This window comes from Mobula hypostoma, chromosome 21 (genome assembly GCF_963921235.1).
Source record: "Mobula hypostoma chromosome 21, sMobHyp1.1, whole genome shotgun sequence".
NCBI lineage: Eukaryota > Metazoa > Chordata > Chondrichthyes > Myliobatiformes > Myliobatidae > Mobula > Mobula hypostoma.
The window spans coordinates 16,829,845-16,848,612 of NC_086117.1; the positions used below are offsets into that span (position 1 = coordinate 16,829,845).

An 18,768-nucleotide genomic window follows, 5' to 3' on the forward strand; every position below is an offset into this window, starting at 1 on the left:
AGACACTACTATGGTATTTGCTTCACCAGTGCAGTACTACTGAATGAGGTTGGTTTCTTCAATTTTGGCATTACTTTGTGAACCAGGAGTAGCTTTATTACTTTGTGGTCTTCATAGAAGCCAGAGTGCCAGTACTAGGCTCTTCCTCTTCAATTGCCATCTCCATTACTCTTCCCTCCCCTATTATACCACTTCTCAGCACAAGTTAATATCTATAGTTATGATATTTGTTGAATACAAAATTATGAGATGGACCATGAATGAATTGATAAGTTCCATAATAATTAAACAAAACATATAGAATAACAAATTGAAAGGTTTCTGGAAAGAGCAAGTAGAATTAAGAACACTTCTAGAATGGGAACAATAAGGGAGGATATATCTGAACAGTATAGTTACCAGAAAGTGGAGTCAAACAAATAAATCTAAAATATCAGAAAGGATAACATAGAAAACCTTAAGAGGAGAGTTTTTATTTCTGTCTGTAATTCCATATATCAAGCTTTTAAATTTATTTAAGCCCTTTTAAGAAATCAAATAAAGTTCTGTTACCTTATACTCTATACTTTATTGTCGCCAAACAATTGATACTAGAACGTACAATCATCACAGCGATATTTGATTCTGCGCTTCCCGCTCCCTGGATTACAAATATTAAATATTAAAAATATTAAAAATAGTAAAAATTAGTAAATAGAAAAATGGAAAGTAAGGTAGTGCAAAAAAAATGAGAGGCAGGTCTGGGTATTTGGAGGGTACGACCCAGATCTGGGTCAGGATCCGTTCAGCAGTTTTATCACAGTTGGAAAGAAGCTGTTTCCAAATCTGGCCATACGAGTCTTCAAGCTCCTGAGCCTTCTCCTGGAGGGAAGAGGGGCGAAAAGTGTGTTGGCTGGGTGGGTTGTGTCCTTGATTATCCTGGTAGCACTGCTCTGCCAGCGTGCGGTGTAAAGTGAGTCCAAGGACAGAAGATTGGTTTGTGTGATGATTAAAGATTGATTTCTGTTAGAAAATATGACAATCAACTTCAGATGTACAGCTTTTGGAGTACATGTTATAACTGCAATAAAACTATTTTGACGCATTTTATGAATAATGGAGAGAACAAAGAAAGCAAAGGTTGCTTTTGAAAATATAATAATTAGAATTCTTGCTCATCCTGTTTCATTATAAATTTAATTGACAATGTTTGCAGGAAAGTAAATTTTATATCGAGTATACATGTCCAAATTGCCTTGGTTTCCTCTCTGAAAAGTATGATAAGAAAATATCATTTTTACCATTGCTGTCCCCATTCAGGCCTAACTATTTTCTTTTCATACTGAACACTACATACCCTAGGCAAGTCTCCTGTAACTAACAGTAGGTGTTCGGTGAAATTCTTCACATCTCATTGAATTCCCTGAAAAGAACCCTCTAACTCCAGAATGTAAATTGATTTATTATTATCACATCTACTGACGTAAGGTGGGAGAAAAAAAACTTTGTTTTTCATGTCATCCATACTGATCGTTCATCACATCAGTATATTGGGTGGATAATTGGCTGATCGGTAGAAAACAGAGTGGGAATAAAGGGATCCTATTCTGGCTGGCTGCCAGTTACCAGTTGAGTCCAACAGGGGTCGGTGTTGGGACGGCTGCTTTTTACGATGTATCTCAATGATCCGGACTATGGGATTAATGGACTTGTGGCTAAATTTGCCGATGATACAAAGATAGGCCGAGGAGTGGGTAGTTTTGAGGAAACAGAGAGCCTGCAGAGAGACTTAGATAGATTAGGGGAATGGGCAAAGAAGTGACAAATGAAATAGAATGTTGAAAAGTGTATGGTCATGCACTTTGATGGAAGAAATAAATGGGCAGACTATTATTTAGATGGAGAAAGAATTCAAAATACAGAGATGCCAAGGGACTTGGGAGTCCTTGTGCAAGAAACCCTAAAGGTTAACCTTCAGGTTGAGTCGTTGATGAAGGCGGCGAATGCAATGTTGATATTCATTTCTAGAGGTATAGGATATAAGAACAGGGAGGTAATGTTGAGGCTCTATAAAGCACTCGTGAGACCACACTAGAAAGGATATACTGACATTGGAGAGAGTTCAGAGAAGATTCATGAGAATGATTCTAGGAATGAAAGGGTTACCGTATGAGGAATGTCTGGCAGCTCCTTGGGCTGTATTCCCTGGAGTTCAGGAGAATGAGGGGGGATCGAGACATTCTGAATGTTAAAAGGCCCGAACAGCTTAGATATGGCAACGTTATTTTCCATGGTAGGGGAGTCTAGGACAAGAGGGCATGACTTCAGGATTGAAGGTCGTCCTTTTAGAACAGAGATGTGGAGAAATTACTTTAGTCAGAGGGTGGTAAATCTGTGGATTTTGCTGCCACAAGCAGCTGTGGAAGCCAAGTCATTAGGAGTATTTGAGGCAGAGATATTTAGGTTCTTGATTAGCCAGGACATCAAAAGGTATGGGGAGAAGGCAGGGTAGTGGGGATGACTGGAAGAATTGGATCAGCCCATGATTGAATGGTGGAGCAGGCTCGATGGGTTGAATGGCCTACTTCTGCTCCTATATCTTATTGAGGTTAGCATAAGGGAAACAAAATAGTAGAATGAAGAGTAAGTGCAGTGCAGGCAGACAATAAGGTACAAGGCCATGACCATGCAGATTGTGAGGTCAAAGGTCCATCTTAGCATACAAGGGGCCCATTCAACAGTTTTATAATGGTGGAGTAGAAGCTATCCTTGAACCTGAACCACTACTATGCATACTTGTTATCACAATAATTTTCAAACATTTTTCATCTACCTATAAAAATGTCCAACAAATATCAACCATGCTTTTTCCAAGAGATTATAAAACCAATGGACTTAATTGTTAGGAAAAAAACTCAGCTTTAATCCTTGACAGATTTCAATCAAGTATTGTTCTTCTCCTTCTGAAGTTTACAATTAAGGAGAGGATAAAACTCTACTTTAGAATTATCTTTGAGCCTTCAGGCACTAATCCTCTTGTCCTGAAAGGAAATCAGTTATTACTAGCCTAAATAAAGCCATCAACAAGAAAGTACTGATTTGAGGAAGGATGAAACTTGATTTGTGTATGGTGTTTGCAATAGTTTAACAATATGAATAAAGTTTTCTGTGTTCATAAATATGAATTTAAAGCTTTGCAAAATTAATTTGGTGCAAAATTGGGTTTAGTGTGTCATAAAGTGATTTTAGAGGATTAAGCTGGATCAGGACAGGAAGGGATGGATATTGCCTTCTGTTTACCTCGGATAAGAAATGCATTAATAGATATTCAAAGTCGATTATTTATTCTCTTGCGGAAGTGTAGGACAACATGTACATATGAACAATGATTGTAGACTTTAGGGCTTGGATTGAAAGTTTTTATTCAATTGTTGAGTCCTTGGATTTTAAAGTCCTCAGTAACTTTCATCATCATCAGGTGCCATGCCCAGTTTGAGCTTTGACTGCCATGGCCCACACACTCCTGTTTCGGGTCAAGTGGATCAATTCATTGGTGGTCATTTCCAGTTCTCTGGCTGCTGTTTCCATCATCATTTGTCTTTGTCTTGCTCTTACTTTCTTCCCTTCAGTCTTTCCCATAATTACCGTGCATTCTAACTCCTCTTTCCTAATCACATGTCCAATGAAGTTGTGTTGCCTTTTCATGATTTCATACATTATTTCTCTTTTTGTGCCTGCTCCGTTCATGACATCCTCATTAGATATTCATTTCATCCATGATATTCTTTGCATCCTCCTCAAAAACCACATCTCTGCTGCTACAATTCATTTCCTCATGTTACTAGATATTGACCAGCTTTCTGAGCCATATAACATAACTGGATAAACATAACATTTCAGGACTCTGAGGTGGGTTGTCATGCCTCGTTTAGTATTGGTCAGTATACTCTTCATTCTCGTAAAGGTGTCTTTTGCCATCCCTATTCTTCTTTTGATGTCCATGTCGCACCTGCCATCTGATGTCACCCAGCTTCCTAAGTAGCAAAAGTTCTGTACTTGTTTTATGTCTTCCCTATTTATTCTCAGCCTGCAGATAGGATTCTCCTTTTTGGATATCACCATACGTTCTGTCTTTTTGCAATTGATAGATAGACCCATTTTTGCACTTTCTTCAACAATTATATCAATTAAGTTTTGTAGTTCTTCCTCCATACTTGCAATTAACACAGTGTCATCTGCATATCTGAAATTATTGATGTTTTCACCGCCAACTTTGATTCCCAAAAAGTCTCTTATTTTTTGTAATATTGTTTCACTGTACACATTAAATAAATCGGGAGAAAATGCACCCTTGTCTAACACCCCTCTTGATTTTCGTAAACCGACTCACTTCTCCATCTATTCCTACAGCGGCAGTTTGTTCCCACTACAGATTTTTGATTAGGCAGGGGTCTTTTGAATCTAGATCTAGAGTTTTCTGTAATATTTCAAATAACTTATTGTGCTTCACTTTATCAAATGCTTTTGTGCAGTCGATAAAACAAACAAATCTTTTTGCACTTGAATAGCTTGTTCTGATAGTATTCTTAACATCAATATTGCATTTCTTGTACCTTTGTCTTTCACAAAGCCACATTGTTCTTTACCTATTTCAGCTTGTATCTTACTTTTAGATCTTGTCATCAAAATTCTTTGATGAAGTATCTTGGTGATATGACTCATTAAACTTATGGTCCTATGTAATTCACATTCTGTTGCTCCAGGTTTCTTAGGAAAAGTGATAAATACTGATTTTTTTTTCATCTCTTCTGGTATTATTCCAGTCTCATAAATGTCATTGATTAATCAGTAAGTTTTTCAATTCCATAATCTTCAAGGGCGATAATTTGTTCTATTACTAATTCATTAGGACTTGCTGCCTTTCCTTTCTTCATCTTATTTATTGTATTACGAACTTCATATTTTAAAATACTTGGACCTTCAATATTTTTAATTTCTGGTTTTTCACCTTGATCGTCTTCAAACAATTCCTGAATATACTCAGTCCATCTATTCATAATCTCATCTTTTTTCCATTTGATAACGGTACCGTCCTTTGCTTTCAAACATCCACCTGAAGAACAGAGGAGTTTTATACCAGTGATATTCTTGATTTGTTGATGTAACCTTTTTGGATCAGTAATAGGGATTCTTTCTATTTGCTCACATTCCTGGTTTAACCATTCTTCTTTGGCCTTCTGACATAAGATTTTAACTTTCCTTTCTAAGGACTTATATTTTATAGGATTTGCTTTCTTCCGTCTCCTTTCTTCCATTAGATTTTTGATTTCATCTGTCATCCATTTATTCTTTGTGCTTTTTTCTTTTTTAGGAATCACTGACTTTGCTGATTCTACCAAGGCGTCCTTTAGAGAGTTAAATTTCATTTCTACATGATTGCTATCGTCTTCTATAGATTCTATTTCTAGACTTTGAAATCTACTCCTTACTTCAATTATACATTTTTGTCTTAAGTTTTCTTCTTTAATTAATTGCAAGTAGTCAAGGGATCGTTCAGGTTTTTGCTTCTTTCGTTTTTTAAGTTTTACTTTTACATGACATACTACTGGGTTATGGTCACTATTATAGTCTGCACCTGGATATGTTTTGCATTGACTCACTGAATTTCTAAATCTTTGGTTTATAGTAATAAAGTCAATTTGATTTCTAGTGTAATCACCTGGACTTTTCCAGGTCCACAAGCGTCTTGGATGGTTTTTAAAGTAGGTATTCATAATGACCTGATTATTCATCTTGCACCATTCTACCCATTTCTCACCTCTTTCATTTCTTTCCCTTAGTACAAATTTTCCTATGGTATTTCCATCAGTACCTTGTCCTACTTTAGTATTTAGATCTCCCATGACAATAACAATATCTTGAGATTTGCATCCATTCTTTGCTTGTTCAAGCTCTTCATAGAATTTATCTATATCCTCATTTGTTCCATCTGTTGTTGGTGCATATACGTGTATAACTGCTAAATCAAATGGTTGTCCTCTGAATCTAACAAGGAGCACGTTTTCTGATATTGCCCAATGTCCTAAAACACTTTTTGCCATGTTTTCATCCATAAGAATTCCTACTCCATTAGTATGGGATGTTCCACAGGAATAAATTAGTGTTTTATTTCTATTCTGACATACTCCAGCACCTATCCAATGAACTTCGCTAATTCCCATGATGTTAATCTTTAGTCTTTCCATTTCATTTATCACATTGTCCAATCTTCCTGCTTGGTATAGGGTTCTTACATTCCAAGTGGCAATAATTTTCTTTTGTGTTACTTGAATTTTATGAGCAGTAGCTTGATGATGGTCGGGGACCCCCTGCTGACCAGAATCAACCCTACTGAGCGAAGCTTCTTCAGAATTGTCTTGAAGATCCTCTTGACACTGTTGTTGTGTGATACATTTTGTGAGTTTGACCATGGTTTTCTTAGCAAATAGATTCTAGGAAACCTAGTATCTAGCAACGGTGGTTTGCTATTGCCTACCGTTGGGCGAACTAAAGAAATCGCCATTTCTCTTCCCAAATGTTCATCCGCCTGTACTATAGCCGTTGACATTTGAGGTCCTAGCTCATCCGCCTTCTCCGTCATAAGTTCAGTTACTGAACCTGCCGGATCTGCCATTGCCCTTCGCTCGTATCCTGAGCAGGAACCCTTGCAGGTGCTACCGTTCCGGGTCAGAGCGGCCTTGGGAGCAATGAATGACTAAGGGGTAACTCCACTTTCCCCAAAGCTCTGAAAGTCCCCAATCAGAGCCTCATCACCGGTTGCAGTTTAGAGTCATACCCAGGACAATCAGTAACTTTAGGCATTATTTTTTGTAGTTCACCCTTAGAATTTTTATTTCCGTTACTTAGTGGTGCAGTTTAGTAAAATTATGTTATTCATTATAATTGCATCAATAAAATTGAAATACACTGAACTATACAATTAAGAACAAATATAACAGGATATGGATTCTTCAGATTATTTATTTGAAAATATATTGGAAAAGCTGAAAAGTGTTGTGGGGGAAAAATCTTTTTAAATTGAAGGGTCAGTAAAGAGAATGACAAAGATGGAGGAGTTCAGTGTAGTTAAATCCTAGAAAGATCTTACTAAAATGGTTTCCAAGTTATAAAGATAGCAAATGAAATTGTAATATTTAAGTAAAGAGGAAGAGGGAAATGGGAAACTATAGACCAGTTAGGCTAATATTAATAGTAGCAAAAATGGTCTAATTTACCATTAAGGAGTGGAAACCAAGCTCTAGGAAAATAGTGAAAGAATTGGGAAGAGGGAACATTGATTTGTTAAAAGGAAATCATCTTATACACTATATGTAGTTTCAAGCATATATACTGTTTTTGTTAGAATAGGTGTTGGGGAACTAGCAGATGTAGTGTGTTTGAATTTTCAAAAGGTTTTTGATAGATGCTAATCAAGAGATTATTAGATTAATTTTGAAAACAATGTAGTGATGTGGGTTGAGAAATGGATAATGACTAGGAATTAATGGGTCATTTTAGGACTGGGAAGCTGTAGAGTACCACAAGGATTGACAGAAGGGTTCCAGTTATTCACAAACTATGTCATCATTGGGATAAAGGTAACAGTATCATATCTCCAAATAGGAAAATAGGCTCTGAGGAGGATGTCTGGAAGGCCTGTGAGGGTGTGTAAAGTGAATAGGTAGTCAGAGCAGATGGAATATATTATTGAAAAATGTGAAGTGGTCAACTTCATTAGAAAAAAATGCACTCTTTATGTTTAAAGTAATTTTTACTTCTGTAGGGAGACCAGAACAGGATGCAGTGTTCAGGTGCAGGCACATCAGGACCCTATATAATTGCAATAAGACATCTTTACTCTTGCATTTACAATACCTTGAGGTAAAGTCAGCATGTTCCCTTGCTAATTATTGCTATTTCTTCATGTAATTTTTAATACAAGGATTCCCAAGTCTCTCTCAACACCAATATTTTTAATTCATTATTTAAAATTACAAAATAAAATGCTCCACATTTTTTCCATATTTATATTTAGTCTGTTTGTTGTTGGTTCTTCATTTGCTGTGAATCCTCTATGCTGCAGGTTCACAACATACACTGTTACTTAATGTATCATCACCAGAACTGGGTATGTATTAGGCATGGTCCTGTCAACTATGCCATTGTTATAGGATGCCAACAGCTGTGGCACCTGCTCTGGTTCCTCTCCTACTAAAATAGTTAGAGCTCTCAAAATTGACTCATTTATACTCACTGTCCGTTTCTTGTTCATTAATCAATCTTCAATCCTAGTATATTATCTTCACTATAATAAAACAGCATTAGTTTTGGACCAATATTTATTGTGTGGCACCATATTTATAGCCTTATCAATGTTCAAATGCACAACTTCCACTGGTTCTCCCACAGCTGGAGGCCCAGAGGCAGTGTGTGCTGGGGTTTGAGGACTGTGTGGGTATGTGTGTGGAAGGAAGGTAAGAGGGTTATTTTACAGTTGTGTCATTGCTGCTGTTCTGTTGTTGCTTGTGTGTTTTGCGAACATGGTTGGCATGCTACGTTGACGGCAGAAGCTGTGGTGACACTTGCAGGTTACCCCCAGCACATCTTTGGTTTCGTTTGTTGTTTACACAAACAATGCATTTCACTGTAGGTTTCCTTGTATGTGTGATAAATAAATGAATCTGAATCTATTCTGCTGATTCCAATTCAAAATAAAGTGTAACAGATTTGTTAAAGGTGAATTCTTTTTCATAAATCCGTTGATTCTTCTCTGCCCCCCTCCCCCCAATGCTGTGTCCTAAGTCCCCTCCTTTACTCTCTGTACACCCATGACTGTCACCACCCACAGCTCCAATCTGCTAATTAAACCTGCAGATGATACTACATTGATTGGCCTAATCTTAATTAATAATGAGGCAGCCTACAGAGAAGAAATTATCAACCTGACACAGTGGTGTCAAGAAAACAACCTCTCCCTCAATGTTGCAAAAATAAAGGAGCTGGTTATGGACTACAGGAAGAATGGAGACAGGCTAACCCCTATAGACATCAATGGATCTGGGGTAAAGAGGGTGAATAGCTTTAAGTTCCTCAGTATACACATTACCAAGGACCTCACTTGGTCTGCACATAGCGGTTGTGTGGTGAAAAAAGCACAATAGTGCCTCTTTCACCTCAGACAGTTGAAGAAGTTCAGCATGAGTCCCCAGATCCTAAGGACTTTCTACTGGGGTACAATTGAGAGCGCCCTGACTGGTTGTATCACTGCCTGGTATGGAAACTGTACTTCCCTCAAATGCAGGACTCTGCAGAAAGTGGCGCAGACAGCCCAGCGCATTTGTAGATGTGAACTTCCCACTACTCAGGACATTTACAGCAACAGGTGCATAAAAAGGGCCCAAAAAAATCATTGGGGACCCAAGTCAGTCCAACCACAAACTGTTCCAGCTGTTAGCATCCAGGAAACGATACAACAGTATTAAAGCCAGAACTAACAGGCTCCGGGACAGCTTCTTCCACCAGGCCATCAGACTGATTAACTCACACTAACGCGATTGTATTTCTAAGCTATTTTGACTGTTCTGTTGTATATCTTACTGTACATAATGTTTATTACAAATTACTATAATTTGCACATTCAGATATAAAGATTTTTACTCATGTATGTGAAGGATGTGAGAAATAAAGTCAATTCAATTAAATATTACTTTCATGGTGCTCTATCACCATTTCCTTTCTAATAATTTATAGCAATGCTCAATTGATGTCAAGCTACTTGGTATTCTCTGTATTCTCTCCTTCCTTTATTTGTGGAGTTTCATTTGCAACCTTTCAAGTTATGGGAAGCATTCTGGAATCAATGGAATTTTGAAAGATGACAACAAATGCATCCAAGTTATCCAAAGCCATTTCCTTAAACCTTTGATGCAGTTTATCATCTTTCAGAATTGAGTCCTGAATTTGGTTTAATCAATTTCAACAGTATTTTGTTAATTTCTCTCAGAACACTAGAACACCACAGCACAGTACAGGCTCTTCGGCCCTCGATGTTGTGCGGACCCATATATTCCTAAAAAAAAGTACTAAACCCACACCAACTCGTAACCCTCTATTTTTCTTTCATCCATGTGCCTGTCCAAGAGGCTCTTAAGTACCCCTAATGTTTTAGCCTCCACCACCATCCCTGGCAAGTCATTCCAGGCACCCAAAACCCTCTGTGTAAGAAAAAAAAAACTTACCCCTGATGTCTCCCCTAAACTTCCCTCCCTTAACTTTGTACATATGCCCTCTGGTGTTTGCTATTCGTGCCCAGGGAAACAGGTACTGGCTAACTACTCTATCTATGCCTCTCATAATCTTGGAGACCTCTATCAAGTCCCCTGTTATCCTTCCATGCTCCAAAGAGAAAAGTCCCAGCTGTGCTAACCTTGCCTCAGCTCCTTGTTCTCTTCAGAAGTATTTTTCTGGAGTAATTGTGGGAGGGTTTATATCATCTTCAATGAAGGCAGAAACAATGTTTTTGACTTTTTCCTCATAACTACTTGTATCTCAGACTGTAAAATAATTGCCTAACATTTGTTAATCGTTTCTTTATTACTTTAGTATAAAATCTGTTACATTCTGCCTAAGTAGCAATCAGATTATTTTTCCTTTTCATTTTGGTGGTTTCCTTTACTAAACTCAGAAATTTTCCTAATTCTTGAGATGAGAACTCTTTTGGCAACATTCTGAGCCTTTCAATTTAATGTTATCTTTAACTTCTTATGATCGGCATGATTTAATCATAGCTTGCCTACTGTTATTTCTTTTTAATACAACTTTCTAAACTACTGAAACCAACATGTATCCCGCACCTTTAGTAGTTTAGATCTGTGAACATGGTTTTGGAATGAACTATATATCCTTTAATATTGATATAAATTAGTATTATAAGAAGTAGAAGCAGATATAGGCAATTATGCTCTGCAATTCAGTAGGAAGGATCGTGGTTCATTGTTTACCTCAGCACCACTTTGTTGCATTGCTTAGTATCCCCTAATGTTGAGAAATCTAGCCATCTTTGCTTAGAATGTGTTCAGCAACTCATCTTCCAAAGACTCGGTGACCTCAAAAAAAAAACAACAAATCAAGTTTGTAAGATGTGACCTGCCCTACACAAAACCATATTGACTGTCCTTAATTCCCATACATTCTTTCAAAGGGAAGTACAAATTACATTCAGAATTCCTAGGCAGTAAATTCTCTCCACTAGAATTTTCTCTGGTCTATAATTTCCATAAGACCATAAGATATAGGAACAGAGTTAGGCCATTTGGCCCATTGAGTCTGCTCTGCCATTTCGTCATGGCTGATCCATGCTCTCAGCCCCTATTTCCTGTCTTCTTCCTGTATTCCTTCATGACTTGACCAATCAAGTATCTATCAACCTCTGCCTTAAATATACATAAAGACTTGACCTCCACAGCTGCCTGTGGCAAAAAAAAATACAATTCGCCACTCTCTGGCTAAAGAAATTCCTCCTCATCTCCATTCTTAAATGACTCCCCTCTATTCTGAGGCTGAGGAATTTCCTGGATATTCCCCATTTCCCTTCTCGAAGGAGCAACGTCCATTTCTCTGATGTCGTTCGTGCCTAGAATGAATACAATGATCTTTTTCAAGGTTCCAGCCATCTCCTCTGTCAATAACCTGGGAGAGATCCCACAAGCCCTGGTGATTTATCCACCTTGGTGCTCTTCAAGAGACTCAATTCCATCTCCTCATTGATCGTCAAAATCTCAAAGCACATTAGAACACCCCACACTGATCTCATTGTCCCCCAATTTCTTCTCCAGGGTGAATACCAATGCTGTGTATTCATTTAGCCAACATCCTCTGACTCCATGTGTAAATGCTCACCTTTATTCTTGAGCTGTCCTACCCTCTCTCTAGATACCCTCTTGTTTCTTAATGTAGTAAAAGAAAACTGCCTTGGGATTGTCTTGATCCTACTTGCCAAGGACATTAAATGTCCCATTTTAGCCATTTTCCTTGAGTTCTTTCTCGCTTTCTTTATATTCTTCAAAGGGCCTGTTTGATTTCAGCTTCCAAAAGCTTGTATATCTTTTAAAAAAAAAATAAATTTACAGCCTCTCTCATCATCCAAGATTTCCTTACCCTGCTCTCTTTTTTCACTTTCCCTCCATACTGGAACATACTTGTCCTGAAATTTAGTCAGCTTCTTTAAATGACTCCACATGTCAGATGTAGACAATAACAACTGCTCCCAATTTACACTCTCAAGCTCCTGTATAGTAATGCTATATGTAATTTGTACGTACTTGCACGTACTTTCGGTGATATATGTAGGACATCCTGTTCCCCTGAAACATCAACACTGTTTAATATCATAACATTTGTAGTACTTGATTTCACATTTTTCCTCACTTATATTGTTTTGGCTTATTTTCAGCTGTTCTCTTAGGCTTATTAAATCCCCATTAATTTCCTCCAAATGTTTTTGTTTATTGCCATGTTTCTATTGTGTCTTAAGGGTGTAGTATGTCTTTCTCCTTAAGTAACAGAAATAATTAAAATAAGGCAAAATACACTGAGTCTGTTCCATTCATAAAACTCATTCCATTCTATTAGCTGATCCTATTGAATCTTTAAATAGCATTGTAACTTTCTTTACTGTCACATTGTGTGCATTCAGCAGCAAACAGTTCTGCTACTGAGTCTAACTTTTTTATAATCACACAATTGTAAAGGTATTCAAATTTTGCAAAATATCAGAGACATTTAAACATTGCTATAATGCCTTATTAGAAGATGAGGCATCACTTGCAGCCTTCCTATCAAAATCTGTCAGAGCACTTTGAGGGCAGGAACTCAGTAGTATAGGGCTCGGGCCTATTTGCTGGTGAATCCTGACTGCCTCTTGCCAAACGGCTTCTGTATCTGTTCCAGGCAATATGTGCAGGTGTCAAATCTAGACATCAGGCCAAATCCAGACTAAAATGATCCATTGATTAAATGGATACTCACATTCTGTAGTAGCTAACTATACCTGCTAGTTGCCACAATTGTTTAAAGATATTTAAACAATTATGTAAATATATATAAATAATATATTGGTATTATAGTTGAATAAAGGTAATTGCAGAAGCATGAGTGAGGAGCTGACCAAAGCTAATTGGAAGGGGACTCTAAAATGGATAATGGTAAAGCAGTAATGGCAGGAATTTATGGAGGTAATTCAGAACATGCAGGATCATTTCATCCTAAAGATGAAGAAGCATTCTAAAGGGAGGATGAAGCAACTATGGCTGACAAAGGAAGTCAAAGACAGTGTGAAAGCAAAAATGCTGTACAATATTTTTAAAAAGAAATAGTGGGAAGCCAGAGGATTGGGAAGTTTTTAAAAACCAATAGAAGGTAACTAAAAATTAATAAAGCGAAGGAAGATGAAATATGGTAAGCTGGCCAATAACATAAAGGAGGATATTAGAAGTTTTTTCAGGTATGCTAAGATTAGGAGAGGCAAGAATGGATAATAGACCACTGGAGAGGTAGTAATGAGAGGCAAAATGACAGACTAACTGTTAGTCCTGACGAAGGGTCTCGGCCTGAAACGTCGACTGCGCTTCTTCCTATAGATGCTGCCTGGCCTGCTGCGTTCACCAGCAACTTTGATGTATGTTGCCAGACTAACTGAATGATTATTTTGCACCAGTCTTCACTGTGGATGTCACAAATAGTATACCAGAAATTTGAGAGTGTCGGGGTGCAAGAAGTGAGTATAGTTGCTATTGCTAAGGAGAAGGTGCTTGGAAAGCTGAAAGATCTGAAGGTAGGTAAGTCATCCGGACCAAATGGACTACATCCCAGGGTTCTGAATGGGTTAGGTAAAATTTGTGGAGTTGTGAAAGCATTAGTAATAATCTTTTTTTAAAAAATCACTAGATTCTGGAATGCTTCTGGAGGACCAGAAAATTGCAAATGTCACTCCACTCTGTAAAAAGGAGGGAGGCAAAAGGCAGGAAATTATAGGCCAGTTAGCCTGACTTCAGTGGTTGAGAAGATGGTGGAGTCCATTATTAAGGATGAGGTTTCAGTACTTGGAGACACATGATAAAATTGGTTGAAGTCAGCATGGTTTTCTGAAGAGGAAATACTGCATGACAGATCCATTTGAGGACATAACAAGCAGGATGGACAAAGGATAGTGAGTGAATGTTGTTTACCTGGATTTTTCATAGAGAAGTACAGCACAGAAACAGGCCCTTTGACCCATCTAGTCCATGCCAAAACTATTTAAACTGCCTACTCCCATCGACCTGCAACAGGACCATCGCTGTCCAAACCCCTACTATCCATGTACCTCTGAATTCTTGCCATGTAAGAGTGTTCCAGTGCCGCGGAGAGCGCCCCAAGTAAAAACCTTAAAATTAGTTTTTTGATGGAATACAAAGAGATGGATGAGGAAATATTCTGCTTTCTTCCAAAGTCGCCGATTGTAGGAATTATGCTTATAATGCACTCTTTTGAAGAAGCTGTGTGGATTGTCAGTCTCCACACAGAGACACTCCCACCTCTTCCTTTTCATTCTCCACTGTTGCTTCTCTGTAACTTTTTCTGAAGTCTCATTTGGGATCCATTTGGATTAAGAACATTAAGATATCAAAACTTCAGGCTGTATGGGGTTATTTATTTATTGAGATATAGGTATTTTTCTGGCCTTTTGAGTCGCGCAGGTACAGTAAATCATTCTGCTAACCACTATGCTACCGTGCCAGAGAGCATTTCATGAGATATAGGCGTTTTCCTGGCCCTTCCATCTGCGCTGCCCAGCAATCCCTGACTTAACCCTAGCCAGACCACAGGACAATTTACAATGACCAATTAACCCACCAACCAGATTTTGAGAAGATCTTTAACAAGGTGCCACACTTGAATTTGCTATACAAGATAAGAGCCCTTGATATTACAGGAAAGATTACTAGCATGGACAGAAGATTGGCTGACTGGCAGGAAGCAAAGAGGCTGCTGCTGTTCCACAGGGGTTGGAGTTGGGTCTGCTACTTGTATGTTAATGATCTGGTTGGTCAAGTTTTGTGGATGATACAAAGATGTTGAGGAAGCAGGGAGTCTGCAGACAAGCTTGGGCAAATTAGGAGAATGGACAAAGAAGTGGCAAATGGAATGTACCATAGGGAAGTGGATGGTAATGCACTTTAGTAGAAGCAATAAAAGTAACGGCTATTGCTTAAACAGAAAGCAAATTCAGAAACCAGAGTTGCAAAGGAACTTGGGAGTCCTAGTCATGATTTCCTAAAGGTCAGCTTGTAGGTTGAATCAATACTAAGGAAGGCAAATGCAATACTAACATTGATTTTGGGAGGAATAGAATATCGAAGAAAGATGTAATTCCAAGGCTTTATTGCATACCATGTTTGAAGTATTTTGAGCAGTTTTGAGCCCCATATTTAAGATCTGAAATTGAAGAGTGTGTGGATGAGGTTATGAGAATAATCCTGGATTGAAAGGTTAACATACTAGGAATGCTTGATAGCTCTGAGTCTGTACTTGCTGGAGTTTGAAGGGATGGCGTGCATGGGGTGGGGAGGGCTTGGGAAAGACACATTATTGAAGCCTACCGAATATTGAATGGCCTGGAATAGACCAAATGTGGAGAGGATGTTTTCGGTAGTGGGAGAATCTAGAACTAGAGGGCACAGCCTCAGAATAAGAGGTTGTCCCTTTAAAATAGAAAGGAGGAGAATTTTTTTTAGCCAGAGGGTAGTGAATCTGTGGAATTCATTGCCACAGATGGCTCTGAAGGCTAAGTCATTGGGTATATGTAAAGTTCAGGTTGATGGATTCTTGATTAGTAAGGGTGTCAAATGTTACAAGGTAGAAGACAGATGAATGGGGTTGATGGGGAAAAATAAATCCATCATGATCGAATGGCAGAGCAGACTTGATGGGCCAAATGGTCTAATTCTGCTCCTTTGTCTTATCGTCTTTTGCTGAGCCCAGCTTCAGGAAGATTTGTTTGTTTCATCCTACTTACCCCATTCTCTAAGCTAATTGCAAAGAAAGAATTAAATTAAAACATGTTTCTAATCAAATATGAAGCAAAATAATGTTCCATCAAACACTTAAACACTGCATATTAGAAGAACTTTAGTGGTGAGAAGGTCAAAAGGTATGGTGAAAGGAGTAAGAAGCACCAATTCAGATTTGATTGCTTCTGGCTCTCCATCTGCTGTAGCTATTTCTAATCAAGCTGAACTAAGGTAAGTACAGTCAGTTTCAAGGCAATGTAAAAGGTTGGATCCAGATCTGTTGGAGCTGAACTCTCAGTGTTGAGGCAGTTTGCCAAAGATGTGATCTAGTAAAATGTATTTAGTAGATCTTTTGATTACAGAAGTTCATTGTATTGGGGAGTGGAGGGAAACAGTGAGTTGTATTAATGAGCTCCATTATGGTTATCAAATTTGATACGCTCTCATTTTTATCTAGCGTCTTTAAGTTTTGCGTAATTCAACTTGTATCATATTGAAAATGAATTCTTAGTTTAATTTGTAACAGCTGTGTTTTAGATTAAGTCATTTTTTTCTTGTGTTTGATAGGTGCTGCTCCAACTAAAGAATGTAAAGTTGAACCAGTTAGACCAAATCATCCTGTCTCGCAAGTGATAAAGTACTGCATGTGCCGTGGCCACTCCACATCTAATGAAAGCATATATATCCTTGACTCGATCATTCCTCCTGGGAAGGTACTTCAGGTAATTTCAATAAATTTTAAAATTTACGTTAAGTTCTTTGTTGATAAATGGGCTTTTGCCAAGAAGACACAATTAATTTGATTTGGTTTATGGGCTTTATTTTGGTGCTAATTAGTGATTGCCCCTAAGTGACACAATAACAGGTTTACCATTCAAGGAGTATTGGAAGCAATTTTTGGTAAGAAATGGAAATGCAAGTCCAATGAAGCAAAAAATGTCTTGTACCCTGTTGATGTTGGAGAAGGCCTGGAGGGGGAAGAATCTTATAAATCTTCATCAGGAAAGCTCTGTGTCACTACACTGTTTCTCTATTCTTGGTTCTATCAGTACTGCTCTTCTGGCTTCTCTCACTTGAGGTGCCTATGATCAAGTACTCCCATTCTCTTCTTTGACTTAGATGCCCAGTAAGAGCGAGAAGCACCCCAATTACTTTTTCTTTAGGCAAAGTCCTCAGATTTTCCTGAATAAGTATTTATGGACTGGTGAAGTCTTGCTTATTTGTGGTTTTAATTTTCAAGAGCAAGTCAGCAGTAACAGGTTATAGGTCTTAAATCAAGAAGCAGTCATTTACACCTGATTATGTCAACTATAATTGGGTGAATGGTATCTTTAGCATACGTACAACTTCAGTGGTCAAACAATGTACATCAAAATATTAGCTCTGTCGAACAGATTTAGCACATGGCATTCATCATCAAATTGATGCCTTACTCAGCTAAATCTCCACTTTAGTTAAAGACTCTACCACAGTCATTATGAAATGCCTTCAGTAGCTAAAGAAATTGAAGCCAAGCAAAATGACACATTATTTATATTAATCAAAATAAAAAGTACCTTAAGTGTCATTCAGTCCTTAATAGGCATAACGTGCAACAGTCTGCATCTTCCTATGAATTACATGTTTAAAAGTATATCTAGGAAATGGGGGGGAATAAGTAACGATATTTGTCTAAATTAAAATTATTAAGCTGGTTAAAAGCTTGAGAAGCCTTTATGCCACTTAGTTAATTTCTTAAAAACCAGACTTGTTACTGTCTTACTAAAAACCAAGTAAGAAGTGACAAATTATAAAATTAAAAAATAATTATTGAGTGTGCTTTTATGTTGCCACCTGCATAAATTCAAAATGACTTTGGGTGCATATTCCTACAAAAGTGGTACAGTATAACCTCCAATCCACATCTGATGCCTGTGCACTAGAACCTTTTTCGAGTTAGAATTTTATCAGTATAGTCAAAGGATGAAGCTCAATCTGAAAATGCACTTTGAAGGTGTTGAGATGAGTTCATTGGAATGTTTTTCAAACCTTTGAAACATTGAAAATAAGCTTATTAAATATTAGATTAAAATTGTATTACAACTTTCATGTTGGATATATATGTACATCAAAACATAATACTGATCAGTTGCAGCACATGCTGTTTTTAGCACAGCAACTATAATTTAACCATAACATAATTAGATATCTTGCACTTAAGATTTTGTTTTTTTTCTCTGATTGAAATATCATTAATACTTTAATGGTATATTTGTCCCTTCTATATTTCCAGAGAAGAGACACGCCCAAAAGGAAATTAGGTCAGAGAATTGACAGAGAGCTATTAAAGTTCCTTATCAAATTTACACCTTTGAAGAGCAGAATTAATGAATTAATAATGCAATTTATGCTTTTTGTTTGTTTTCTCACTTTTTGTCCCCTTTGGTACCATAACAAAATAATGAATTAGATGCATGAAGTTATCCTATTAGTCATATTACATTGTGTAAAAACAGATCTGCTAGACAGATCTTAAAATATATAGAGGCTGTGGCAGTGTTCAATGTCTGGCAAGCACATAGCTGGCAGAGAGCACAATGTAGAATGGAGCCGTCACTATTAAAATGGAACCAAAGAATTACGGGAAATCAGTTTACATAATCACAGTATATGAAAATAAAATGTCCAAACAGAAAACAATTATATCTACAAGAAACACAAG

General features: G+C 37.5%; 1 protein-coding gene across 4 annotated transcripts in view; it reads left to right on the forward strand.

The window, feature by feature from the left end:
• Positions 1 to 18,768, forward strand: part of LOC134359822 (transforming growth factor beta receptor type 3-like) — a 137,601-nt gene that overhangs the window by 19,198 nt on the left and 99,635 nt on the right. For 3 of the 4 annotated variants that reach the window (XM_063073524.1, XM_063073523.1, XM_063073525.1), the window contains exon 3: positions 16,635 to 16,789. In XM_063073524.1, the coding sequence (XP_062929594.1) occupies positions 16,635 to 16,789 (155 nt within the window). The remainder of the gene's footprint in view (positions 1 to 16,634; positions 16,790 to 18,768) is intronic. The other variant, XM_063073526.1, reaches the window with a different exon arrangement.